Below are 27,724 nucleotides of genomic sequence, written 5' to 3'. Positions count from 1 at the left end.
TATCTTCATGCTGATAATGCTCGCTATGTCTGACTTTTCTTCCTCCTCCTCCTCCTTCTCCTCCTAGGTTACTACCCCTTCTTGAAGATCTACCAGTCCATGCAGTTGGTCTACACTTCAGGCATATAGTGAGTCTGTCTTGCTGTCATATGGCCGACTTGGTAGCACAGATAAACTGGGGCATATTTGTTGGCTCTGGGGTGTTTTCGCTCGTGAGCTGATCGGTTTCAAAACCGTCACAGAGTAATTAAAGAGATAGGAGTGTGGGAAATTACACAAAGCCAGGGCATCTTTCTTCTCAATCCAGCTTTTAAAGGAACAGTGTGTAGGATCTGGCGGTATCTAGCGGTGAGGTTGCAGATTACAACTTCTCCCATGTGCCAGCGTGTAGGACTGCGGCGGCGGCAGCTACGGGAGCGAGTAACGTTCTAGACTGGTCCAAGCAGGGAAGATAACAGTGTTAGGATTGTTCGTTCTGGGCTACTGTTGAAACATGGCGATGCGACATGGCGGACTTCGTGGAGAGGGGATCCGCCAAAGCCCCAGGATGAGCGCCGGGCTTTGAAGCAAATTTTCATAGTGCCCAAACAGCGGTACTACAACGTCCGTGTCCGATACGTGATGTCATTGGAACCTAAAATACTTTTTCCCATAGACTTACATTGGGAAAGAGACGTCTGTAAATCAGCAGACAATTTCTTTTGAGGCAAATCAACTTCCCAGTATGAACACTATATCAATATAGAATATCGTTAGATCCTGAAAAGTTGAAATAGGCACTAATAGCTTGAATCCAGGGTTATATCTCTTCCTCCGTTCATGGGAATGAGACCCCTAATTGTTACACACTGGTCCTTTAACTCATATCTTGTAACTTTATTGTTTACACCTCGAGGCCTTTCCAGGTTAATAAATGTGAATATAGTCATTGTATAATGACAACATGATCAAAATGGTGCTAAAATCAATCATTTAAATAGTAGTCTGGGACATGATCTAAACATCCAATCAATCTTTCACAGTGTGTCACATTGTCCATGTTTGGTCACATACTGTATCTACTTGCATTCCTTGTAGTTATTTAATAGGCTTGTTTGTGTGTGCTGTGTTGTCTACAGTGACCTTCAGGGCACCGGAGGCAGGCGGCTGTGTGTCACCATCGAACCAGCACTGCTGCTGAAAGGTGACATCATGGTGAGTTCACATGGGAAGGAAAATGACAAACAGAGGACACTTGATATGGGTGAGGTCGTAATCATCCTGACTTAAAAAGAAGAAATACTTTACAAACAAACAGTACATATGCTGACAATTGCCATATCTCGTCTCTGAAATATACACTTTGGTCTGGAAGAAGGTTTTGTCACTTTGTTAACAAGGAATCACAATTTGTCCGTTTTGTGCAGTCAGTCATTTCGAAAGTGTAGCTGTCACTCGGTTTGGAATACAAAGCCTTAAATTTACTGCTCAAACCCCTCATTATCACACATTCATTTTGAGCTGCGTCTCTTCTGCCCTCTCTGCCGCCCTCTGCAGGTCAAATGCTACCACAGGCGAGCCCAGAGTGCTGACAGAGACACTGTGTTCAGGTTGCAGTTCCACACCTGCACCATCCACGGATCCCAGCTCTGGTTTGGCAAAGGGGAGTTGGACGAAGCTTGTACTGGTAAGTTTATTTAGGTGGTATAGAGTATTTCTTTTTTTAATCCTGTAGCTATTCCACATTGGTACTGCAGTATTTGATTAACATTTCCTTTTATGGGCAGTCAAGGTGTACAGATATCCTGGGTAGTATGGGACATGTACAATGGCTACATTAGTATCAGCATCCCCTTAAAGCAGCAGTGGGTAGAAAAAAGTTATTTTATAAAACGGTCACTATAGAGAAGAGGGAAAGAGCTGCCTCTGACGGGTCAAGGGAGATACCTGCTGAGACAACATGACCATTTTAACATTACTCTTTGTAGGGAGATCAGTCCACCGTTTAGTTGCTGTAACTGAAAAAGCAGTTTAAGTAAATTTTGTTGAGCAATTTTTTATATTTCCCGTCTCCCCTCGTTGATGATCCTGTTTGTCTTATTTCACTATGAGCTGTTAGAATAAATAGTTTAAACCTGCAGTATCTTATAAAGTAAACAAACAGAACATAAACAAAAAAATTAAGTTGTATTTTTTGATAATATTGAAATAGTGGTTTGAGTTTGTTTTTTTGTCCAGTGCTTTAAGAGCTGGTTTAAAGGCTAAAGCCTGGTCAGCATATTGCAAAATACATCACTTTAACGGTTTCGAATACAGCCTTGGACTCAAGGATGAACTGATTAGATTTTGGTGGTCAAAGGTCAAGGTCATTGTGACCTTACTTCTCTCCCATACTCCATTCTCGTGATATCTCGGAAACGTCTTGAGCAAATTATTTCAAATTTAGCACAAACGTTAACGTGGACTCAAGGATGAGCTGATTAGATTTTGGTGGTCAAAGGTCAAGACCTTACGTCCGTCCCATTGTTGTGAAAGAGATATTGCAGGAACGCCTTGAGCGAATTTCTTCAACTTTGGCATAAAACGTCCATGAACAGATTCGATTTTGGTGGTCAAAAGGCCAAGGTCAATGTGACCTCACAAAACACAGTTTTGGCACATAACTCAAAGAACTCATATGCTACATATTACAATTTTACACAAAATGTCTAACAGGATAAAAATGATGAAGAGATGATAATTTGGACAGACATGGATGTAAACTAAACTTCACTGGTTGGCGGAGGCATACAACGGCACGGCAGTAATTCTAGTTGCTTATGAGTTCAACTTTTGATTTATACAATTAAGATTGTGTTATATCTTCTTTCAAATGTTACGCAGTCTCCCTTCAAATGTACCAGAATATAGTGCCAGAGTGGATTTTGCCTGATTTTGCATCCTGAATGACAAGGGTAATCATCACATACAACTAATTGACATAATATTTGGAAATTACTATTGTGGGAATGTGTCCACAGTGGTTTGCTACCTAGAATGTCCTCATAATACTGTGGTTGAATAAATCCTTTAATAGTAGCAGCTTAATCCCCCATCCTTGACATAATAACAGCTCCCTGGAGGTGAGTATATACGGAGAATGAGTTGTACTGTAGGGAGGGAGTGTCTCCAGCTATCCCTCAGAGAGAGTAAAGGAGGCTTAGTGAGCACTGGTCTGTTTGAATATGCTCATTACCTCATTTCCTCCTCGGTTTCACTTTCTGGAAATGAAAGAATATGTGTAGCTGAAAAACATGTCTGTTGTGTATGTGGCCCTCAATCCATCACACTATTCATTTGTAATTGTAAATAAACACCACTGTGGGTTCATGCAGCTCAGAACACATCTGTGGAAGGTATTAGTGTATTTGATATATTGGAGCAGAAACACTGTTTGAGTCCTTTCAGGGGGGTTCCCCACATCATCAGTGAAGCTCTGGCATCCTCTCATAAATCTCAGTCTCATGAGGAGAGAAGACTGTGATGTAGAGAGAATTTAAAAAGTATATTTATATGTTCGAAAAATAGCTATTTCCCATGATTTGATGAGAATTCTAACATATTATAATACCCCCTTGACAACTTCAAATTTGGAATGATGGTTGACAGTGTGGTTTAGTTGTGCCTTTTGGGGGCTAGAAGTCCAGGGTGCCCAAAAATGTTGAAATTTTGGCCAAAAACTTCGACTTTTTCGACTTCAATTTTGTTTCCAGAGCAGAACTCGGAAACTATTTCACTTAGGAACTTCAAATTTGGTATGATGGTTGACAGTATGGTCTAGTTGTGCCTTTTGGGGGGTAGAAGTCCAGGGTGCCCAAAATTCTTGAAATTTTCGGCCAAAAACTTAGATTATTTTCGACTTCAATTTTGTTCCAAACTCGTTCCTTCAGTTCCTAAAGGGCAAAACCGTTGGTCCTACTTTAGTAGGGGTAGAGCAGTGAGCGGGGTTATGTTTGCCTTGTTTCATCTGTGTTTTGTTTTTTCTTCTCCCCAGATGAGCGCTTTCCGTCTGATGCCACAGTGGAGTTTGTCTTCTCCTCTGGGCCTGAGAAAATCAAAGGTTGGTTCACTCTTCTTTGGATCTGTTCTACTTCAAAAGTTTAGTTCGTATTTGTCAAATGGGTAAAAGATAAATGGATGTAAATGCTCAACTGGACTAACCCCCTGAGACCCGTGGGATAGCTCTGTGTTTGAATATTTCTGCATACTGAGGTCCCTAAACAGCCTTGCTTAAATAAAAAGCTCTTGTGGATCCAATGAGCCCAACTGTATTCACGTGTGATGATGTTAGTCCCCAAAGTAGCCATTTCACATAGTGAGACCATATTTTGAAACATGACCTCACTGTATAAAATGACCTGTGGTGACCTCTAGGATAATCACAGCCTCATGAAACTTTACAGCCACAATCTAGAGACCTAGAGCATTCAGAGGATGGATAGCTGTCCTAGGTATATTAGCAATAAGGGGGTTTTGAAAAGTTTCCAGAACAGAAGTGCTCGCCATCCGATCACTGGAAAATGCAATTCTTGCTGAAATCTCTAAATGTCAAAAGTTTTGATAACAAATCACAGCATAGCTTTTTCTACAGTGTTCTTCAAGGTCTTGGTGTCTTGATGTGGTATTTTGGAGGGATTATTGATCATTTTTATCAATTCTCGAGTTAAGATTTGTTAAATTTGGCAAAAGCAAAAAATGAGTCTATGGTAGTTTTAGGGTTAATAAGGCTTGTTCAAATATCAAAGATACTCAAACAAATGCAAATGTATGTAAATTGGATGTGTCTGTCCTCAGGCCGTGAGTACCAGAAGAACGACCCGGCTGTCACCGTCGACTACAACACTGCTGACCCGGTGGTTCGCTGGGATTCCTATGAGAACTTTAACCAGCGATACCAGGACAGCCTTGAGGGTAACACTAACTGTTCTCTTTGAATCCAGTCTCAGAGTGATTTTAAGTAATTACTGAGTGATAATTACCAAAAGTTAGTAAAAACAGCAACTAGATTTCAAAACACAACAGCTGTTGATTAAAGTTTAGACTGGCTCATCTATATGCATACCCAATGAGTGCTGTCGGTTTGAGAGCTGATCGTACTTGTCTTTTTCCTCCTGTAGTAGATATAGCCCACACCAGAGGTCCCGTAGACGGCAGTCTCTACGCTCAGATAAAGAAGCGCCGAGGTCCCGGCTCTGGTTCTCTCACCTCAACCAATGGCAGCAGCCCGGTGGCAGGCCTCGCAGAAGATAGGCCGGACCATCTCATCGCTCACGGTTCTGACTCCGCCCTCTCAGCACATTCCGTCCACCTAAACCAATCATCTGTCCATCCTGAGTGCCAGGAGGAGTCTGTTCGCCCGCTGCCTCCAACCAGACAGGAGAGAGAGGAGCTCGACCGTCTCCTCGGAGGCATAGAGGGAAACCGGGACGGAGAGCGAGAGACCGCCATCTTGGACGATGGAGATTCGTTGCCCTCTGAGAGAACCGGGACGCTGAGGCTCAGTCGGTCCTGTTCCTGCCGGGACGGTTATCGGTCCCAGCGCTGTGCCGAGCCCGGCTGTGACCGCACGCTCCTCATGCCTAACGGTTACTGCCTCGACCGGGCTCCCGGCACCAACGGGCACCACGGGGCGACCCCTTCTGCCAGCCCCAACCCAGCTGCTCCTCCATCACACATGGATCTGTGCCAGCACTACAGCCCCCACTCCCACCAGTCCCTCCCACCTCCGGATCTAGTGTGGGACCGCCAGAGTGGCCCGCCGCACTACCTGCACCGCTCCTGCTCGGAGGCTCCCTCATCTCGACACATCTGCCCGTACCCGTCGCCAGACCTCACCCCTCACTCACACAACCACCCGCATCACCACCCTCTGTCTGCCCCGGGTCGCCTCTGCTGTCGAGAAGATGACTACGGTCCCTATCACCACCCTCCTCCTCCTCCTCACAGCCACCACCATCCCCACCCACACCACCCCAAACCCTCCACCAGCCCTACCTACCATGATGTAATACTAATGGATGGTCTTCCACCCCCTGGCTGCCCCTGCAGAGACTGCAGCATCAGGAGAGAAGACTCGGCGGCCTATCACAGCCTGAGGCTGGACCAAGGAGACGGCTTCCACTGGGACAGAGAGGCGGAGCTCCAGCAGAGGGAGGTGGGGCTCAGGAGAGCCAGGGAGGCAGAGTTACCCAGAGGGTCAGAGCTGCACTGGGAGAGGGATCCAGGGCTGAGACGAGGCCGAGAGTTGTCCCTCCAGTGGGAGAGAGACAGGGAGGTCGAGCTGCAGTGGGAGAGGGACAGAGAGGCTGAATATTGGCACAGGAGGGCCACCGTAGCCTCCTACGGCCCACAGGGTCACAATCTCCCGGCCTTCACGTTTGACCCCTTGCCGTCGGGTCACCCGGCTTATCCAGAGGCGTCGAGGTCCCACGCTCATTCCCACATGGACCTGAAGTACAGCAGCAGCAGCAGCGGTTACCAAACGCCCCGCCAGGTTTGCCCCTGCTCGCCTTACCAGCCCTCGCCGTCTGAAAGCAGGGGCTACGCCTCGGGCTACCAGTCCGAGTCCACGTCCCCGCTGCCCCCGCCTTCCTCCATGACGGGGCCCTGCAGCCATAGCAACGGGCAGGCAGAGCACAACCATAACCATCACCATCCAGACTCACAGCAGTCATACAGCTCTGACTCTCACACTGGTGAGTCACGTTAAAACAGAGACATGTGTTTTCCCCTAACAACGCGTATAACTTATCCATAATCAAAAACAGCATGCACTGAATCATTAACGCTTAACTAGACAGACGTCTTACACATTACTCACAAATTGTCTCACCACCTTTTCTTGATGTTTACATGACATAACACCCAAAAAGCATCGAATTTTAAATAAACATTGGCAACAAAATAATACAACCCCAGCTGATGATGTCTCGACTGAGCTGAACGTTTTGGTAAATGTAAACCATTGTTCCACTTCCTTTCCAGATGGCCTTCGGAGCTCTGGTGAAAGTGTGGGCTGGAGGGATCACATTACCCACGGTTCCTTTAAGAGGGTCCACAGAGACGTCCACGCTGCATGCTCCACGCCATCTGACATGTCTGGACCGCCAACTCCTGTCCACACCAGCAGCCCACTACGCACACAGGAAAGGTATTCCACGCTTTCACTATGAAGGACAGGAGTGTTGCGGAAAGAAACATGAAATAATGTGAAACTTAACATTCCAGCTGAAGCCAACATAAATTACGGTTATTTATAGGGGTGTAAGAAAATAGTGATACACATGAGTATCACGATATTATGTCATGTGATACTGTATCGATTCTCAAAAATACTGTATCAGTTTTTAATTAACCTCTTAAAGACGACCCCGCCGGCGGTCCCGGCTGCTGTTCTGTATTTCGGAGGTTGTAGTGGGATCCATTTTAAAGTTAGTAACTGGCATCATATGAAACTAGTAAACCTGAGGAATCCATCGGTACCAACCATGTCATACTAGCTTGTCCTGCAGGAGGCTAAATAACGCTCCAAACTTGCGCTAAATTGTGTCGAGGAAACACTGATATGGCCATTTTCAAAGGGGTCCCTTGACCTTTGACCTTTGACCTCCAGATATTTGAATGTAAATGGGTTCTATGGGTACCCACGAATCTCCCCTTTACAGACACATGCCCACTTTATGATAATCACATGCAGCAAAAAACATTTTGCATGCAGTATACATGTTATTTTTGCCTATTCTAAAATGGTGTATTTCTGGTGTTCTTTATACTGTGACAGTTTTCCTAAACTTAGATTTAAATTTAATTTAATTGCAATATATCTCCAACTCCGCCAGATTCTTGCCAATACACAGCGCTAGTTATTTAATAGAGTTAGCTATTCAATGTTGACAACATAGATTTCTATGTCGACAACATAGAATAGCATAGAATTCGTGGTGACTTGGGCCACATTTTCACCACAAAGGCTTCCAGATGTGATCACAATCCAGTCACATGGCATTCTGCATTTACACCTTGCATCATCGCATGTTCCTTATCCAGATCCAGAAACAGCTTGCATGTTACAGCGAGGTGAAAATGGGGTATTGGTGATAATAGAGATTCAATAAGGAGGTCAGAGTAGAACATTTAGAAACATTTCACTAGATCACAAGCAGGTCTGTGAAAGTAATACTCCTCTCTGTCCATTCAAGCCCCAGTCCAGGAGGGAGAGAGTATGAGATCCGGACCACGGACATCCTCAGCAGTGACTACGAGGCTTCCCTGCCCCAGGACGAACACTATCGTGCTGATATTATCGCCCAGGAATCCCTGGAAAGCCAAAGCCGCGGCACAGAGCCGCCATCCCTGCCCCAAGCACACACGGTCACACCACACCTACAAACAGAACCCCACAACCACTGCACTGCACCGACAGACCCGTCTCCTGCTGCTCCCCAACAGCAGCACTGTTGCCCAAATACACCGTCAGCTTCGACAACGCAGAACGCTCATCCTTTTGATTCTGCAATACCAACCGCATCAAACCAGGGACTCTGCCAGTCTCCTTCATCCCCTACCCGTGCATCGTCCGCACCAGATACACACTCCCAACCTGGCTCTCTCACCCTCCAGACCCCCCATCCCTCAGAGGCTGCTGCTCTGCCTTCCAATGTGGCACAGGCGGAGCCCCAGCCTCAGAGCCAGAGCCAAACCGCTGGAATGACGAGACCAAACCCAGCACAGGTCAGTGGATCTTCTCCAAACAGGGAACCTCACCCAGAAACTGCAAAACCCATGATCACCCCCACCGCTACCCCCAACGCCACATCTGCCCCTGCATCTCCCACTACAGCGTCATCATTACCCCCCCAGCCGTCCTCCAGTAGTATGGAGGGCTCCCCGGTGTCGGACACCCCAGTTCCTGGCTTTGCCACTCTGGGTAGGAGGTTGATGTTGAGCGGGTCTGACCCCCACCATCCGAGCCACATCCAGCATCACGGACCCCCACACCACCACTACCCAGGCATGGAGCACAGCGCCGCCGGGCATGCCTCTGCTCTGGACACTAACAAGAGGCCCTGTTACTCCGCTCACACTCCTCAGCTCTATCCATCCTCCTACTCCAACTATTCCACCATCTCCATCCCCCTTCCTCACCCCCAGCCGCCTCTGCCAGAGAAGCGCCACCCGCCCGTCCAGTCAGGTTCACCCAACGATGGGATGGGAACTCTGAGGCCGACCGCGGGCCACGTGCCTCCCTCCACCACCGGCACCGCCCAGCATCAGCTCCATGTCACGTTCTCTCCCACCGTGGGGGAGATTGCGCCCCCTGCAGGCAAAAACGATGGAGTGGCCTCTGTGGAGATTGATAATCGGGTCAGTGTGAAGTTTGTCCAGGACAGTTCAAGGTTCTGGTACAAGCCCGGCATCTCCAGAGAGCAAGGTAAATCCACTGATGTTCTTTTTCCTAATTTCTACGAAAAATCTTGTTGGCTATGACCAAACACATTTCAATAAATACAATTCCTAACATTTTGGTTGTGTTTGGCCGTAGCAATCGCAGCTCTGAAGGAGAGAGAGCCAGGAACCTTCCTGTTCAGGGACAGTAACTCTTTCCAGGGGGCCTATGGCCTGGCCCTGAAGGTGGCTACACCTCCTCCCAATGTCAGCAACCACAGCAGCAAGGGTAAAAAACATTTTAGATTGTTGTTCCAGCAGCACAATCCATCCATTCAGGCTATTTTATGTAACCTTTTACGTATTCAGCAGTTTGCTTTGTCCTTGGTAGCCGATGATGCTTGTTTAAAATCTAATAATGAAAAGTAAATCTTTGCTGTTACAGTGAGCGACCCTCTGGAACAGCTGGTCAGACACTTCCTAATAGAAACAGGCCCTCGAGGAGTCAAGATTAAAGGATGTCAGAATGAGCCTTACTTTGGTAAATGTTCCTTCTCCAGCTTTTGGATGCTTTTCATGTCATGTGTTCTAGGGCTGGGACGATTCACCTATCTACCGATTCGATACTATCATGATACTTGGGTGCCGAATCCATATGTATTGAAATTTCTAAGTATTGCGATTCTACAAGTGTTGCGATTTATTGCAATTTTTGTTAACTTTTTTAACACTAGACCATGGGAAAAAGTTGAATCATAAACTTCTGGGGACTTTTACTTTGGAAAATATCTAAATTAATACAATAAGAATACTTGATTTTTAGCATGTACGTAGTCAGAGATGTCAAATCAAAGTCAAATATATCAGTCATTGTCAGGCATTATTTATTAAAAACATTTTCCCAGCAACCCAAAAATCAAAGAATAAAGACATTTCCCTCACAAATTTTTGGTATTTTATTTTGAATTTATAAGGGACATGTAATGTTTTATACTTCTGGTATACATGCATGGTCAGCTCCATCGGGGGCCGTTTGAATGCATTTAACATAAATGTCAGTATATGGGTGCTCTACAGTTGTAGCGTCGGCCCATTTGACCACGGAGATGAGAATGGCGTATGGCTTGACCGCACTTTACAATAACGTACAATAATGTTTCCTGTCCATGACAGAGTTAGCATGCAGCTTTAGCCCTGATGTCTAGCTCTGCTTTTCGTTGCAATGTGTGAAACCCAAAGTGTTTCCATCCTTTACTGGATGTGTGGTGTTGGATTTAAAATGTGAGGCTGCAGGTCGTATCCATGTGGATCCTCCGCCGATTTCTACTTTTTGGTTTCGGCTCGCGGTGGCCGGCTACGGTTTGTTTTGGTTGAAGGATACGGAGCGGATATGACATCACGTTACTCAGGCTACAACAATAAAAGCGGTAACTTCCTTTTTCCGCGGCATAGACTCAAATGAAGCAAATATATCGATTCTGGCAATAAAAAAATCTATTTCAAAATCGTTTTTAAAAAATCACGATACTAAGGTGAATCGATTTTTTTTCTACCCCTACTGTGTTCCAAGAAAATATTTTTAGTACAACGAATGGGGCACCTTAAGGGAAGATCATTAATTGTATATACATCTTGTTAGATTTTTTACTGTAATCTGTTATCAACAGGGAGTCTGTCTGCATTGGTCTACCAACACTCCATCACGCCCATCTCTTTGCCCTGCGCTCTTAAGATCCCCGAAAAAGGTTGGTACTCTTTAGTTTTTAGGGGCTTAGAGGGTCGATTATTTTCTCAAATCGTTTTTGTCTATAAATATATATGTTTTTGCTTAAAAACCAATTAGTGGAATGTCAAAATAGTAGGTGATTCTTTTTCTGTTTATCTACTAATTGTTTGAGAGTAATCCATTTTCAACAGATCGAACAAGGCAAGGAATGCTCCTTTAAACCTCTCAGTGATTAGCTATACGTGTTATGAGATGAACTTTGAAGTATTTTACAGGGAATGCACTTTTGTCTGATATATCTGATTACGATTTTATTGATCTCAGATCTGATAGGAGAGGTGCCGGAGGTTCAACCAGAGAATAACATCAGCACGGCTGCTGACCTGCTGAAACAAGGAGCAGGTGACGTCTCCATCCTCTCTTCCCTAAAACACAGAGAAACCTCTGAGGTGTGGTCGTTATGCTCACCTCTCTCTCTCTCTCTCTCTCTGTCTGTCCTTCTCCCTCCACAGCCTGCAACGTCCTTTACCTGAACTCCGTGGAAACAGAGTCTCTAACCGGCCCCCAGGCCATCGCCAAGGCAACAGATGCTTCCATGGGTCGTAACCCTCGTCCCGCTGCCACTGTGGTCCAGTTCAAGGTGACATCGCAGGGCATCACACTGACCGACAGCCAGCGCAGGTAAGAGATTCCCAATGGATTAGTACTTAACCCTTATCTATCACTAGGGACATTTTTGGCATTTGAATTTGAAATTTTTTATCATATTTGCTGTGTTAATGCATATGGCATACATTTTTTTTTTTTCTGGAATTACAACCTCAGCTCCTAAAATGAGTCCATAATAAACTGTGGTACCCAAAATACAGACACTCAGACACTTAAAGCTGAAGTAGGTAGAATTGGAGCAAATATGATTAAAAAAAGTGATCGTTATGAAACGGTCACTATATCCTGACAATTCATCATTCACAACACCCAACTGATATTTATCGTTTATAGCACGCAATTTTTATTGCTTATGCCCAAAATGTCGGTCAAAAAACACGCCCACTGACAGAAAAAGTCGAGAGTAGAGCGGTACGCTGAGTGGACGTGTTCTTTTTTAATTTATTTTTTTGATAGGGTGGAAGTTAACAAAAATTGCTTGCTGTAAACGATAAATGTCAGTTGGGTGTTGTGATGATGAACGGTCTACTGTTGATTATCAGAGCAACGCTGTTCCAAATAAAATGTCAATCAAGTTTATCGAATTATCGAACTCTATTTTTTTCACATACATTTTCATCACTACCATTATTAATCCATGCGCATTTTCATCACCTCCATTTTTATGAATTCATTTGTGTTACTTCCACCCTTCATACACTAGTCATTATTACCTAATAAACAATGATGGACAACACTGTAGCTGCAACTCTACGGCTAATGCACTGTGCTTTCATTACATTTTAGTGATGCAACTTAAACTCTTCTCTCCTGTCTCGCTCTATTTGTATCTTTCTTCTTCCAGGGTTTTCTTCAGGAGACATTACCCAGTGAACAGCGTGACCTTCAGCAGCATCGACCCTAAGGACAGGAGGTAGGCAATTAAAAGACAATAAGGATCTTCGTTTGATTCTTGAAGCTGTAGTTTGAACCATAACTAACCTAAAATCACCCACAATCAATCATTCGTTGCACCCATGATCATTCACTGCATTTGTTGCTGTGAGCCCTTGCATGGATCTGTAAGTCTGTTTAGTGAGTGCATTTTTTTAGTGTGCATGAGAGCGGAGCCGTTGTATGTTTGCGAGCTTGCCGACTGCGGGTCAGGCTGCAGCTGCATCGGCTTGTCAGGCAGCTCCGCCTGTCTGCGTATGTCTGAGCCTGGTTTCTCTCTTCTCTCTTGGCTTTAGGTGGACTAACTCAGACAACGCCGTTGTTAAGTAAGTGCTCTGTTTGTGTCTGATGACGGAGAGAAAGTAAGAGTGAGTGCATGTGCGTTGTGGGTATTTTTAAAAAGGGTGTGTAGGTTCACCCACGTGGCTGAGAAGTCAGCGATATTAGAGCCTCTGCATGGCATCAGATTGCACGTGAGCCTCGGCAAAATCATTCCAGCAAACATGATTTAACAATGAAAATCAAGTCTCACGGGACCCCATATTACATAATACTAATTCTTTCATTGTAGTTAACCCTACGGAGGCCTTGAGAGGTAAGTGAGAAAAAATAATCTGGTGATCCATTTTTCTAAGTCTGATCTAAATAGTTTTCTCTCCTGCGTTTATGACTTAAGAACAGGTGGAAAAAAAGGTTTTGCCAGGATAATCTTTCCAAGTTCCTTCATTTTTTTTTTTCATCTGTGAAACAGGTGGGAAAAAAGTTTTGCAAAGTGAAAGAAAAGGTTTTGCCAAGATCATTTTTCTCACACACTACACAAGAATCAAGCCGATTTTGGGCCCGATTCCCCCCCTCCCGACAATTTTTTGATGGTTCTAAAGGTTATCTTTGCAGATATTCCTGTTGGTGTGAGGTATGTTAAGAGTGGTTTTTACATCCCCCGATCGGCTCATAAGTCCATCCTTGCCGCACCGATCTCAAATCGTAAATATTGAGCATGTTTAATATGCCATGGTAATGAATTACGTCTGACTATTAACCACACCCCCATTCTCTGTTTGAGAAAGAACCAAAAAACAGGAAGTAAAACTGGCTGGAGGGGGGGCTTTAAGTCATACACACAGGAGAGAAAACAATTTAGATCAGACGTAGAAACTGGATCACCAGATTTTTTTCTTTTTCACTTGCTTCTCAGGGCTTCCGTATAACCCTGTAGGCTGTTACAAAGAGACTTACTAGACAAACTCTAAATGTCTGTGTAATTACCTTCCTGTCTCGCCTCCTCTCATACTCAATAACTTGTTTCCTCAAATCCTCTTTCTCCTCCTCAACCCTTTCCCCTCTCAGGGTGTTTGGTTTCGTGGCCAAGAAGCCGGGCAGCTTGGCGGAGAACGTTTGCCACCTGTTTGCCGAGTTGGACCCCGAACAACCGGCCTCTGCCATCGTCAACTTTATCAACAAGGTCATGTTGTCACAGCGCCGATAGAGGGAGAAAAAGAGAGGAGACCAGACTCAGAGCAGACAAACAGTGGCATGCAGCATATAGAACTGACAAGGCTTATATTGTACAGTAATGAGTGCCAGCGCTTGTGTTTTCTGAGTTTGGGCCGTGACACTTAACGCTATCTTTGTCCATCAGTTAGTGTAAAGGACATTATGAAGGCAATTGAAAATCTTAGTCCATGATCCCTAATGATGGTTTTCATTTGGTCATTTCCCACTCAAACACTATATTTCATTTTTTCTAATATTGTAAAGTATTGTTGGATAAAAGAAAACAAAACAGTGTTCAAGCAAAGCCATGATGTATAGTGTTACAACCCCTCCGAGGACAGGGAGGCTTCAGAGTGAAACTTCCACAATCCACAAACATCTACCAGGGGCCTGTACTGTACCATGAAGGAAGATTAGAGGGTTTTCCAGCCATCTTTGGGCATAACTCACTGGGGTCATGAAGCTGGCTCACTTTTAACTGAACAGAGCTGAACCAGAATCAGATCAAAACATGGAGTCATCATTCCCACGGGATCCTAGCTTGACTATGATTTGCCCGAAACTGCATGTGATTATCATAAAGTGGGCATGTCTGTAAAGGGGAGACTTGTGGGTACCCATAGAACCCATTTTCATTCACATATCTTGAGGTCAGAGGTCAAGGGACCCCTTTGAAAATGACCATTCTAGTTTTTCCTCGCCAATATTTTACGTAACTTAAGAGCATCATTAAGCTAGTGTGGTGGTTGGTAACAACGGATTCCTTAGGTTTTATAGTTTCATATGATATCAGTATCTTCACTCTAGCTTTAAAACTGAGCCCGCTACACGTGTTATGAAAGATATTAGCGGCGTTAAAACAAATTTGCCGCTACTAAAGATCCTACTTTAAAGTTACACAGAAAATACTCGTGAATTGAAGCCAAGTTCCTGTGTGCTTTGAGTACTCCACTCACGGTTCTGATGATGTTACAGCTTCATGATGCCGGTTATCTAGAGTGTCAGACTAAGTTGAAACCACTTGGTGAGACAGGCCCCTGGTTAAATACTTCTTCTTTTATCATCTGGGTCAGACGACTGGTGTTCAGTGTAACAACGATAGAAGTGCTAAAAGCAGCTTAAGGACACACAAAGCAGACAGTGTGGAGCGACGATCCCAAAAGAGGACCTTTTCCTTGCACTGTTTTGGGGGCAACAAAGCCCTATAATGTTCAACACTTCCACATAACTGCCTTTAGGTGTTTATATTTTGTTACAAAAAGATCCCTTATTTTTCTTTGTTTAAAGAAGTGGCCAAAGCCCTGAGGTTGTAATTTAGTTCCTGTATCTAGAGGTGTTTTAGGTATTCAGCATATTTACTTGCCTTCAACCCTACGACAGCACCTTTATATGTGTGACACATTTAATCATAATCGACAATCATGTTGTTGTTGTTTTTTCACTCACGTACACTTAATAATCGGAGCGAGCGAGAGACATAACTCTCTGATGAAAGTAAACATGAATGTGAGGTTTTTAACTTTTTTTCTAGTGGCGTGTGTGTATGTGTGTGTGTTGAGGGTTTTTCGGTATTGTCGAGGGTATTTTCGGTAAATGCGTTGGGTAAGGTTGTTGTTAACGTCCATTTTTAAAGAGATGTATGTGAAATGGGGACAAAGCTAGACGGGGAAAGACACGCAGTGTTCAACCACACCTTTTGCCGTGAAATGTTTGGTGATCATTCACTGCTTCACATGACCAAATTCATTATAAAACACACATATATGAAGTTGACAAAGAGAAGGCAGATAAACACACACACACGAGCAAGGCAGCAGCCTAAAGACAGACGTACTTAACCAAAGACGAAGCACTCTTGTATTAATAAGCTTTTTATCCAGCTATATTTTTGTACTTATTGCTTCTTGTGTTTTTCTACTATGCATTTATTTACTATGTTGCCTTGTTTGGTAAAAAAAACCTAGAAAAACACTACTTGTATTACAGCAATAATATATTGTGGTCTGTTTTCTTATTGATCTCTATATTATGTAGTAATATATTTTCACATGCAGCTATAGGACAGCTTATGAGACATAAAAAAAGGAAATGTGTTTGTTTTGAAAAGGACATTATGCTATTTGTATGCAAAAAAAAAAAAAATGAAGAATAGAATTAAACTGAAATGATGTGGTACCTGAAGTGCTTTTGAGTCTGTTGTTATTTGGGGTTAAAGGGAACATTTGCCACTTTTTGTATTTTTTTTTAAAGATGATTTTTTTTTTGTATTTTTGCCTTCATTTGACAGAGGACAGTATAGAAATGGGGGTGTGGGGGAGGGAGAGAGAGAGAGAGAGAGAGAGAGAGAGAGAGAGAGAGAGAGAGAGAGAGAGAACGAACCGGCACATTGCTGTTATATGACTGTAACCATTCGGCTACCAAGGCGCTTCACAAACATTTGACACCTTTTCTGTGGAGGTGTGTAGGGAATGAGTCCTTACCCCAAGTGAAGGAGTTCAAGTACCTCGGGGTCTTGTTTCGCGAGTTAGGGGACGATGGAACGTGAGAATCGGAGCAGCGGGGTGCGGTATTGCATTCGCTTTACACAGCCCTAGCAGAGAGAGGCCGAGGCTACATCAGCCGTGCAAGAGGACATCAGAAGCTTGGTACAAGCAGGCCTGCTGTCCCGACTCCATGAGCAGGAGAACTCCGCTTTCTCAGTCAATACAGCAATATGCACGGAGGAATTTATTGCTTCAGTTGACCTCATTTACCATCAACACTGATCGGACATCCACATTAAAAGGTGGCTAATTTTCCCACAAGGCAATTGTTTTCTCTTTAGAAAAGCAGCAAATGCTCACAATTCAGAAGCTGGATGCAGGACAGGTTTGGCATTTTTGCTTGAAAAAAAATGACTCAAAACGATTCATCCATTATCTACTATATAGTTGCCGATTAATTTCCTGTGCATCGATTAATCAACGAATTGTTGCTTACTGCTAAATGGTCGGCAAAGAAAAAATGATTCTGAAACAAGAAAGTATTGGGGTTCATTATTAATTTTATTTATTCACACGTCCCTTTAATAGCTTTTTTAGCATGACTATTTTTTAAAAAACCCTGGTAAAATCTTTCATTCACAAATTTACGATCCCTTTAAAAAAAAAAAAAAAAAAAAAGTCCTATTACAATTGCCTTCAGTCACTTTGTTTCCATAGTGAAGTTGACTTTATGACAGACGCGTCTAGAGCTACTATACTGTAGCAGAAGTCATTTGAAAATATTGTGTGATGTAGTTTGATGACACTAGCTGTAGGTGTAGTTTGTAGTTGATGAAGTTTCAGTCAACCTCCGTGTCAAACTGCGATAAATGTACTTTCTGGTTTGAAATGCTCCGCAGAGATGAGAGATAAGATACAAAACACAGAGGAGGTGATTAAAACACACTGATGAAGGATAAGGCAGGTAACAACCCACTGTTAGTATACTTAATTATACAAACACACTTTCGGCCATGATGTTTAAATGCTGTTTTGCTGTTGCACATCTGGATTTTTAAGGCCACAGTGGAGAAGAAGATACTTTATACAGATGTTCAACAGCACATATTATATTCCTCTTTCAGTAGCTTAGCCGGGAGTGTAAAAGATAAAGAACTTAAGACCTTGCTGACCCTGTAATTCACCCTAATTAATATAAACATGAGCTTCACTGATCCCTTAAAGAAAATCTAGTCTTGAGTGCAGTATTCCTCTCTGTGACACTTATATGGACGCATACCCTGAATCTAAAAAAAAAAATCAGTGTGCTTAGACTTGCTGTGATGAGGTCCCAAAAAAATAACTTATCAATTCATTTAAAAACATCTGTGATATGTTAAATGTGTAAATGCCGTCATCTTCAGCTTCAGAAACAGTTAAATAACACAGCAAAAGCAATTATGTTCAACAACACGTCCCAGTTTCAAGGTGCAAAAAAAACAGTCATTAAATTATCCCTCCCGTGATCGCATCAAATCAAAACTAGAAAACAGCAGGCCAGCTCCTTCACTTCTCCCTTTTCTTAAAAAAAAAAAAAAAAAAAAAAAAAAAAAGAAAAGTCACAAGCCTTCAGTCCAACACAGTGTTACGATACCAAGACATCATTCAAGTTACGCTGAAGAATGCTCTCCTCCTCCTGACAGCAGCAGACACAGACAGAGCACTGCAGCGTTAATTAAAGCTAATAGCAAACAATGCCATCCACTGGCACGCCATTGTCGGCTCGGAATGTCAGGCCATTCCACTTAAAAAAAAAAAAAGAAAAAAAGAGCTTTCTGTGCCGTTTGCCCTGCTTCCAAAACAGGGACACAGAGCACTTGTTGGCGATGACTCCTTTCCACCAGTAGAACATGTGACTCATCCGGTCTGTTGAAATAGCAAAACTGCCAGTTTCAACCTGTATTTTTAGACATGATGAGTTCAGGCAATTATCAAGCCCCACTAATAAGTTAAAACCAAAAGGGGCTACTAGGAAAATATAAGAAATATCCATGCCTAACAACAACTGCAACTAATCCTGTCGCCTTCTGGGCTGTCCAATGAAAACCGATAAAAAAAAAGAAATAGCCTTTTACAACATTCACTTGCCACAGCCCTGTTTTCCAGCCTCATCATTCAATGGCACAAGTTAGCAGCTGCTTAATGTTACCCATTTCTGAGTGAGTTTGGCCTTTGGTATTTTGCTGGTGGTGGTGGTTATGTCTGCAAAACCAATCTTGGAGTGTGCGATGGCTGACATGGGACAGGGATCCATCCGTTTCCAGGACTGATCAGCTCACAGCAGAGGGGGGCTGAAGGATGTGGATGGTGAGCGGACAGAGGAGAGGTGCCTGTGCTGCTTGGTCGTCAGGAAGCGTGTGGTGTTGGAACCACAGTCTATGTAGCGATAGGCCTCCAGGCTGTTCTGGGATGTTCGCACCATGTATGAGGTTTTCACCGAGGTTCTTAAAACAAGCAAGACGATAACAGAGATCAAGACCAATATATATTTATATGTAACACAATAGATTAACTACAGACAAAATACATGATGTGGCCACAGAAATTACCTCAATGGACGCTTTCTCACAGCCCCTCTATATGCTAGAATTAGTGATGTCAACGTTAACACAAATAAATGCTTGATGAATCTCCCTTTAAGGTACATTTTGAACAGATAAAAAAAGTGTGATTAATTGCGATTAACTATGGAAAATCATGCGATTCAATATTTTAATTGAATGACAGCCCCAGCTATGATATTTAATAACAACTAGTAAGGACAAATTGCACCTGCAGAAAGAATGGTTCCAGTCATTTCCGGTTGTCTAAACTACAAAGCAACAATTATAGAGCGAGTAATGGTTCACCACAACTTCATACAAGCAATAAATTTGAGGAAGTGTCTCATATGGTAACATTGTCTCTTAGTGTTACTTAAGATGACACCAACAAGTGCACAGCTATCTTGACTGTATGCTGATAAGCCCAGGTTATGATGGTGCCGCAGTGGTAAGTTACAATACTCAAGTATTGTACTTAAACACAGTTTTGAAGTACTTGTACTTTACTTGAGTATTTCTATTGTATGCTACTTTATACCTCTACTCTACTTCATCTCAGAGGGAAATATTGTACTTTTTACTCCACTACATTTATCTAACAGCTAGTTACTTTGCAGGTTTTGCAAATTAGTTTTCTTTAATAATTATAAAAAATATATATATTTTAGTCTGGAATTGAGTCCTTCGAGTTTTATTTTCTTATAAAAAGTAAAAAAAAAGTTTAGTTGATAGAAAATCAACTTGTTTCAATAATTGTCTAAAAGACAACTTTTCATCAGACCATCATTCTGGTGCTGCAACCTGCCACGTCCTTTCAGGTTTCAAGTTTAGAGATAAATACTCTTGTCTAGAACATTTTTAAATAAGTTCATTTAAATTAAAAACAGGTTTAAGTTGGGCCCTCCTCCTCAGCTCAACAAGCGAGGAACAGAGAGAGAGAGAGAGAGAGAGAGAGCGCAGCGATGGTCAAGTGAGATATAGAGTGAATGAAGAGAGGGAGCGGCGTTAGTGAGAACAAAGCAGTGAATCGGAGAAATAAAACATTACTGCTGAAGACCAGAAACACGAACACAGCAAAATAAGAAGAAAAGAGGAAATAAAAGCAGAGGGCCCCTTGTGTCTCTGTAGATACAGACACCACCTCACACTTCTAGTGGGTCATAAGTGATGATTGAGAGGGACTATTTTTGTATCAGTTTATACATCGTTTTTAGACAATTCCTGCATATTATACATGCAACAAGTACTGTGTTCTTACTTCTGTACTTTTACGCGACTAACAATTTGAAGACATGACTTTTATTTGTAAGTGTTAGGATTTTTACACAGTTGTATCAGCACTTTTACTTAGAGCTAGAGTTGGTAGTCTTCTTCAAAAACATGCTTTGTAATATTTGTTGAAATTCTCATTAGATTCTGACTGCAATCAATAATCAAATGTGCTGACAAAGAAAACTTGTGGCTGTCACAGGATTGTAATAAGAATGAAATGATTGGACGTGCTACCTACCTGCCTGCCTGTGTGCAGTCTGCCAATGCACTCATTGTGCGTCACCGGAGTTTTCCACAAGCTGCTAGCTTGACAGCTGTGAGTACTAACAATAGCCATGTTCGTTGTTGATGTTCATTATGATATATGTTTACGTTCATAATGATAATTTTGGGGGGGGTGGCTTTGGAGGGAGGCTAGGAGCAGCTAGTGCTGCTAGCTACTTTCATTGGAAAAGAGTCGGCAAAACACTGGGCTGGGTTTTTTTTCGATTGGGTCAGTGATGATGAGGTGAAGGTGATGGTGATGAAGGTAAAGAGATACTCACTGCATATATACGACAATGTTGTGGACCTTAATGCTGGGCATGGTGCAGAAGGTACTGAAAAAAGAAACAAAACACAAAAGCTTTAGATTGTTAAACTGGAATACTGTTTGTTGTTACGTCCTCTGTGGCTCTGAAGGAGAAAAAAATAAACCTCAAATATTATGGGACCTTTAAGCAGACACACTTACTAGACGTAGGGTGCACTGCTACCAATCTCCACCCTGACGGTGTAGTTCACCTGCGCAGAAGACAAACACGTTACACAACAACATAAAGCCCAATGTGTTGTTATCTAGAGCTTATGAGGACATAACTTAATGGCAGATGTACAGATATCAGCAGTGAGACAATGGAGAAGCTAACTCTTTGCTCAACCTCAAGATATTTAATTGAGCTTGCACGGTAATGTACCCAAAGTAACACTGCTGAAGTGCAAAGTATGGAGCAGCTGGGGGAAACTTATACTAATACTAGTGAGTATTTGTGGCAGCAGGATGGTGTCTGTTGGATCAATTAAAAATAAACTACAGTGCCCATCTTTATGGTAGTCAACAGTGTGGAGGAACAAGATATACTGTATATATCAGGCTTTGGCTACACAGAAAATACTTGTTAGTAGGATCAAATTCAGTGTTGGTGTTGTTGACCGTGAGAGTAATGTAGAATAACATCAGCCTTATTCCTTCTGTTTAAAGTCAGTGACAGTGTGTGTTGTTCTTGCATTAATGTCTTCAAGCATTTAACCCTTTAGCAGAAGAGTTTGAGCAGTGGAGCATGGAGCTTTTGTTCAAAACACAGAGAGAGACCACATCCTGTAGCAGGAACACGCCTACAGCACGCTTTACAGTGATGATGACAGGTTTGTTTGCATACTGTACTTTGCACTGAGAAGGTGTGTCTGAACCAAACCCGTGATGATGTTTATTATGAACACAAGAAATGTAATAAATGTCTTATTTTAAAGTGGAAGTGAAGCGTTCAACCAAGTTTTAAGCTGGTTTACTAAACGGATTTCCACTCTAATGAACGATTATATAACAAACATGACAAATGTAAGCATTTAAAAGAAGAAAAAAAAGCAGCTCCGTTTCATCTTTCCTGCAGCTTTCGTGGCAAGAGCGCCACCACGTTGCAGTACTCTAGCCTGTGACATCACGAGCACGGTAGGCCCGGCTGAGTTACAGGAGCTAGTGTTCAAAAACAGTCTATCGAACAGAGACTGCATCCTGTAGCAGGCACACCTACAGCGATGAACTTTGTACTGGGAAGGCATGTCTGAACCAACCGGTGACGATGTTTACTATGTACAAATAACAATATTTACTAAGAAATGTAATAAATGTCTTGTTTTAAAATATGTAACAAAACCTGTTATATAAACGACATTTTGAATGTCTACTTTACCTGACTCTGACTGAGCGGCAGGATGGTGGTGACATTGTCTAGCTGCCGAGTTCCGATCACCGTCTTCATGTAAAGGACCTGGCTGCTCAGACTCTGCACCAGCACCGAGAAGAAGTTTGGGTTGCTGAGGTTCAGAGTGCTCTGAGAAAAATAAAGAAATAAGTATTTACAACAAAAATACACAGCTAAATAAAACAGAGAGTAGCTTCACGAAAGGAGACATGTCTTGCAGCGATACTGTATTGGATAACAGGTTAAAAATTAGACTAATGTACAATAACAGAGGCACAGAGAACAGCTCCAATGAGACACTTCAGGTTCACACTTTGAGATTGTTCTGCATCTCCGAAACAGACATTTTTCAGTCTCAATCATGTATTAAGTAGTAGCCCTTGCTGAAAGACTTGACTTGCACATCATCAACACGGAGCAAAGTGGTGACAGTGCAGAAAATATAAGACAATGAAAATAATAATTAATAATAACAGGAAGATTTTCTCTGCATTACAGCTGCAACTAACAATCATTTTCACCACTATTAAAGCTGCAGTGGATAGAAATGGAGCAAATATGATTTTAAAAAGTTATTTTTATAAAATCAGACAGTAGTGCATGAGACAGGTAATCTGAAAAAAAACAACATGTGCCTCTGTGCCCTCCGGTACTCCTAATGGCATCTGCAAGATTTCCCAGACCGGAGGAAAACAAGCAGTAAGAGCTGATCTGGAGTCTGCCGTCCAGCTGCCATCTCTGAGCAGCTGTCAATCACTCGCGAACTCCTGTGAAACGTCAAACTAGGCAGCGCTGATCAAATATGAATCAATATTCTGTTACTGTGATGCCTATGTCTCGCCTCAAATGTTTTCAGAAACATCTTGTAGTGTACTGTTTAGCTGTAAAATGAGAACCGGCAGCCATGTTGAGATCTGCTGAGGAAATGCTAAGCACCGCCCACCAGCCGGAGCACAGCCAATAGGAACGCTCAATAGAAACGCTCTCTCTGAAATGACCTGTGATTGGTCAAAGTCTCCTGTCACGGGCTAGATTTATTAAAGCCTGAAAACAGAGCCATGAGGAGGTGCAGAAGCACTTGAATTACAATATGCTGAAAGGTTATTATGGAATTTGTGCCCAATGATGCCAAAAGCATTCTGCCTACTGCAGGTTTAAGTATTTTCTAGATTAATGGGTTTATTGTTCTGTCAAATAAATTGTGAAAATGGCATCCCAAAGATATTCAGTTTACTGTCATTATGACAAAGAAAAGTATCCAATCTGCACGTTGAAAGAGAACCCATTTGCACACGTTTAGCATTTTAGCTTGAAAAACGACTGTCATCGCTTATCAATATAATTGTTGATTAATTTTCTGCCAATCATCTAATCAAACAATTCATCGAGTTGTCACGCCAGGTCTAATTTGGATGCATAAAATAAAACGAGAACCCCGTTAAACTGGATGACTTACTTGCCACGTCTGTCAAAAGTGAGGATGCAATCAAATAACATTTATTATACATACCACAGAAATCTAAATTTCAGTGAGTGTTTCAGGATATAGATCAACTTAGTTGCCAGTTTATTAGGTACACCTAGCTGACAGGTGTTTCTAAAATTATGTCCAATGCATTTATATCAATGAGGGAAGGCTAAAAAAGCACCTCTCTATGCAATATAGTTCAACAGTTGAATCAACACCTCTAACTCTTCCAACATAAACATTACAACTTTCATGAATGTAGAATTTATTGCAGGCCTGTTGAACTAAGACTGCATTAGTTGTAGCTATTGCGTACCTAATAAACTGGCAACTGAAGTTCTGATAAGCTGCAAGTATGAGAGAAAACCTACCGTCATGTTCATTATGACCTTCATGTTGGTGTGGTCAAAGCGCACGGCCACTGAGTGTATCCCATCATCCACCACGACCACGGATCGAGGGAAGAGGAAGAAGGCCACGAGCGAAGAAGCCAGGAGGCACAACACGACCGACAGGACCACATACAGCTTCCTACGACACGAAAGAAATTGTAGGTTCTCTCTCCAACTCGTGCACCATACAAATAGATCAAAGCTTTTACACACCTGGATAACATTTTTTTGAATGACATATAAATACCATTTGACTTTGAGCACTACAGAAATAAAATGTACAGTGGGCACAGGAATAATAAAATCTTATTCAGCACCAAGAAAGCCAGGTAACGCATAAGTGAGTTTTGGTTACTTACGTTCTTTGGGGCCGCAGCCTTTGGTCGCTGTACGGGATCAATGCAACCAGTTCATTCACTTGTTCTATCAGGCGAGAGATAACAGGTCATGCAACATATTGATTAGAGTCTCCCCTTAAAGCGGGGGTAGGCAGACTGTTTTTGGCATCATTGGGCAAAAATTCCATAATAACCTTTCAGCATATTGTAATTCAAGTTTTCTGAGAGAAAACTAGACTTCTGCACCTCCTCATGGCTCTGTTTTCAGGCTTTAAAAAAATCTACCCCGTGACGGGAGACTTTGACCAATCACAGGTCATTTCAGAGAAAGAGAGAGCGTTCCTATTGGCTGTTCATACAACGGAGGCAATCACTCGAGAACTCCAATCAAACGGTCAAACTAGGCCGCTCTGATCAAATATGAATTAATATTCTGATACTGTAATGCCTATTTCTCGCGTAAAATGTTTTCAGAAACATCTTGTAGTGTACTGTTAAACTGTAAAATGAGAAAGTTTGCTCCTGCTGGTGGGCGGTGCTTGTTATTTCCTCAACTGATCTCAACATGGCAGCCAGGTAACAAAGTTTCTCATTTTACAGCTAAACAGTTGCTGCCTAGTTTGACCGTTTGATAGGAGATTGCGAGTGATTGACAGCTGCTCAGAGACGGCAAGGCTCCAGATCAGCTCTGATTGGTTGTTTTCCTCCGGTCTGTGAAATCTTGCAGATGCCGTTAGGAGCACCGGAGGACACAGAGGCACATGAATTTTTTTCAGATTACTTGTCTCATGCACTACTGTCAGGATATAGTGACCGTTTTATAAAAAGTACTTTTTCTTAAATCAAATTTTGCGCCAATCTCGCCTACTGCAGCTTTAAAATAGAATTGCATTCAATTAGAAACACAACACATGCAATGTTATTAGAAAAGTTCTCGCCTGCTTATCAAAGTGTCTGTTGGATCAAGTTACATTTGCTTAAGGCTCTTTAAAACCAGTTTGAATGAAAGAGCACTAAAGCTTCAGTGCCTTTGTGTCCTCCGTTGCTCCTAACAGCATCTGCAAGATTTCACAGACCGGAGGAAAACAAGCAGTCAGAGCTGATCTGGAGTCTGCCGTCCAGCTGAGATCTGTTGGAAGATATTCCAAGCACCGTCCACCAGCCAATAGGAACGCTCTCTCTCTCTGAAATGACCTGTGATTGGCCAAAGTCTCCCGTCATGGGCTAGATTTTATAAAGCCTGTAAACAGAGCCATGAGGAGGTGCAGAAGTCTAGTTATCTCTCAGAGCACTTGAATTACAATATGCTGAAAGGTTATTATGGAATTTTTGTCCAATTATGCCAAAAATGTGCTGCCTACTGCAGGTTTAACGTTACAGGAAACATGAACAGAACATGCAGAGGACTGTAAACCTGAGCTGCTCTATGAGCCGTTTGCACAATAACTGCATGGACTGTAAAAACTACATATTTTGTATATTTAAAAGGTAACTGTGATAACGTTAACAGTCACTCACATTTTAGGCCTTGGTCTAAAGTGTATTTACTAAACTTTTTTTCCCCAGGCAAGAGTGTGAGTGATCTGCAGTGAGGTTATGTATTCACGCTGTTGTGTAACTTGTATATGTCTGCACGTGGTCTCTCCTCACCTGAGGGGATCCGTCCAGTGCCTTGGCAGGTCGGACACGTTATGCTGTCCCTGCCGGTGAACTCCACGTAGGGGAACTGAGCGATGTCCTCGCGTCGGACGAGCCCGTCCAGAGAGTCGTTATCAGAGTCCCTGTCCTCTGTCCCCCGCTGTCCAGAGCTCTGTCCCTCCGGGAGGAGCGACAGACTGCTGCCGCTACGGGACCACCGTGTCCCCATGCCGGCTCAGCTCAACTAATGACGGTCTAACGCCAGAGTTTCACACCGACTACCGACTACCGCCCGGCCGGGTCTGCAGGTGGATACAAGGAGCCATTCAGCCACTGAGCTGACTCAGAAGCGACAGGTCAGCTGTGATTTACAGAGAATGTCCCTGTTGTGTGTCCGCCGGTAATAATCTCTATTCAATCTGCTGACAGTCACAATGTAAGGTTAGCGGCGTCGCTAAGCTAGCTAGTTATCTAACAGAGGTGCTCTGCAGGTTAGCTGTGAGCTTCCAGTGACTGAAGCCATCTATAACATTAGTTAGCTTAATGACACACACTGGACTTACCGTTTAGACCGAACAACTCAGCGTTTCCATCCCAAAGTCGGACTTACATCAGCGCACGCTCTCTCTGCCTCCTGTCACACCAACGTTTCATATTGTGTTGCCTTTATGTCCTGCGTACCGCCTCCGCCTCCTCCTTCTTCTTCTTTTGTAATATGCGGCAGACTAGACGCATCAGAGGCGCATTGCTGCCCTCCACAGGTCATTTGTAGATCGTCATTGGTTGGATTAAATCCTCATGTAGAGTCCTGTGCGACGAAGATAGTCGATTACAGCTGTTCTCTGTGCTGAGTATTGATTTTAACGAGTGGTCTGTGACGCCAGTTTCTGACAGCTCTGCCTGCATGAGGCTTCTTTCTGCAGGATATCTGGTATCATGATATCTGGTATCATGATATCTGGTACAGTCCATCAGAACATGACTCACAGTCTCTGCCTCTCCACAGATGCACTTTCCATCTGGGTGATTACCAACCAGTGCCAGCCCATGATTTAGTCCGTAGTGACCCAGCCTCAACCTGGTTATTACTGTGCTATCCCTTCTGCCCATTCTTGTAAATAATGTGCTCCTCAGTGTTGGCTGTATTGAGAAGTAAAACCTACCTTTGTTTCCCTCTCTCCATTCCTTTTGCCATAGTTTAGCTATTCCTTGCTGTAATAAACTCTTACACTCTGCCCTTCCACACAGAACTTCCACATCTACTGTCCTTCTGTTGACTGCTCTTTTTGCTGCCTCGTCAGCCTCCTCATTCCCCTGTACTCCTACATGAGCTGGGACCCATAAAAACACCACAGTGTTCCCCAAT

The 27,724-nt window shown here is 43.0% G+C and overlaps 2 protein-coding genes across 4 annotated transcripts in view; one reads left to right on the top strand and one right to left on the bottom strand.

Annotated features, from left to right (window-relative positions):
* tns2a (tensin 2a) overlaps nt 1-14,810 on the top strand; it is a 66,484-nt gene extending 51,674 nt beyond the window's left edge. For 2 of the 3 annotated variants that reach the window (XM_037773950.1, XM_037773952.1), the window contains exons 13-28: nt 68-128; nt 1,119-1,194; nt 1,537-1,666; nt 4,013-4,078; nt 4,813-4,929; nt 5,136-6,713; nt 7,003-7,168; nt 8,217-9,448; nt 9,560-9,691; nt 9,848-9,943; nt 11,070-11,147; nt 11,453-11,530; nt 11,641-11,809; nt 12,642-12,710; nt 13,027-13,056; nt 14,078-14,810. In XM_037773950.1, the coding sequence (XP_037629878.1) occupies nt 68-128; nt 1,119-1,194; nt 1,537-1,666; nt 4,013-4,078; nt 4,813-4,929; nt 5,136-6,713; nt 7,003-7,168; nt 8,217-9,448; nt 9,560-9,691; nt 9,848-9,943; nt 11,070-11,147; nt 11,453-11,530; nt 11,641-11,809; nt 12,642-12,710; nt 13,027-13,056; nt 14,078-14,216 (4,217 nt within the window). In that variant the 3' untranslated portion in view covers nt 14,217-14,810. The remainder of the gene's footprint in view (nt 1-67; nt 129-1,118; nt 1,195-1,536; nt 1,667-4,012; nt 4,079-4,812; nt 4,930-5,135; nt 6,714-7,002; nt 7,169-8,216; nt 9,449-9,559; nt 9,692-9,847; nt 9,944-11,069; nt 11,148-11,452; nt 11,531-11,640; nt 11,810-12,641; nt 12,711-13,026; nt 13,057-14,077) is intronic. The other variant, XM_037773951.1, reaches the window with a different exon arrangement.
* A 2,439-nt stretch (nt 14,811-17,249) lies between these two features.
* tmem106c (transmembrane protein 106C) lies at nt 17,250-27,083 on the bottom strand. Its single transcript, XM_037773953.1, has 8 exons — nt 26,922-27,083; nt 26,371-26,660; nt 24,742-24,805; nt 24,362-24,521; nt 22,511-22,651; nt 21,295-21,344; nt 21,107-21,160; nt 17,250-19,190 (listed from the first exon to the last, which is right to left on the bottom strand). Exons 2-8 carry the CDS (start codon nt 26,585-26,587, stop codon nt 19,022-19,024), a joined length of 855 nt encoding a protein of 284 aa, XP_037629881.1. The 5' UTR covers nt 26,588-26,660; nt 26,922-27,083; the 3' UTR covers nt 17,250-19,021.
* Nucleotides 27,084-27,724: the final 641 nt, after the last annotated feature.

Source organism: Sebastes umbrosus, chromosome 6 (genome assembly GCF_015220745.1).
Source record: "Sebastes umbrosus isolate fSebUmb1 chromosome 6, fSebUmb1.pri, whole genome shotgun sequence".
NCBI lineage: Eukaryota > Metazoa > Chordata > Actinopteri > Perciformes > Sebastidae > Sebastes > Sebastes umbrosus.
Note: the sequence above shows the minus strand (reverse complement) of the source record. Positions and strands in the feature narration are given on the sequence as shown.

Coding starts and splice junctions, on each gene's coding strand:
- tmem106c (XM_037773953.1), bottom strand. CDS start 26,587: ATGGGGACACGGTGGTCCCGTAGCGGCAGCAGTCTGTCGCTCCTCCCG. Junction 21,161..21,294: donor AGCAGTGCACCCTACGTCTA/GTAAGTGTGTCT, acceptor TTCTTTTTTCAG/TACCTTCTGCACCATGCCCA. Junction 19,191..21,106: donor AACATTGTCGTATATATGCA/GTGAGTATCTCT, acceptor GCTTGTTTTAAG/AACCTCGGTGAAAACCTCAT.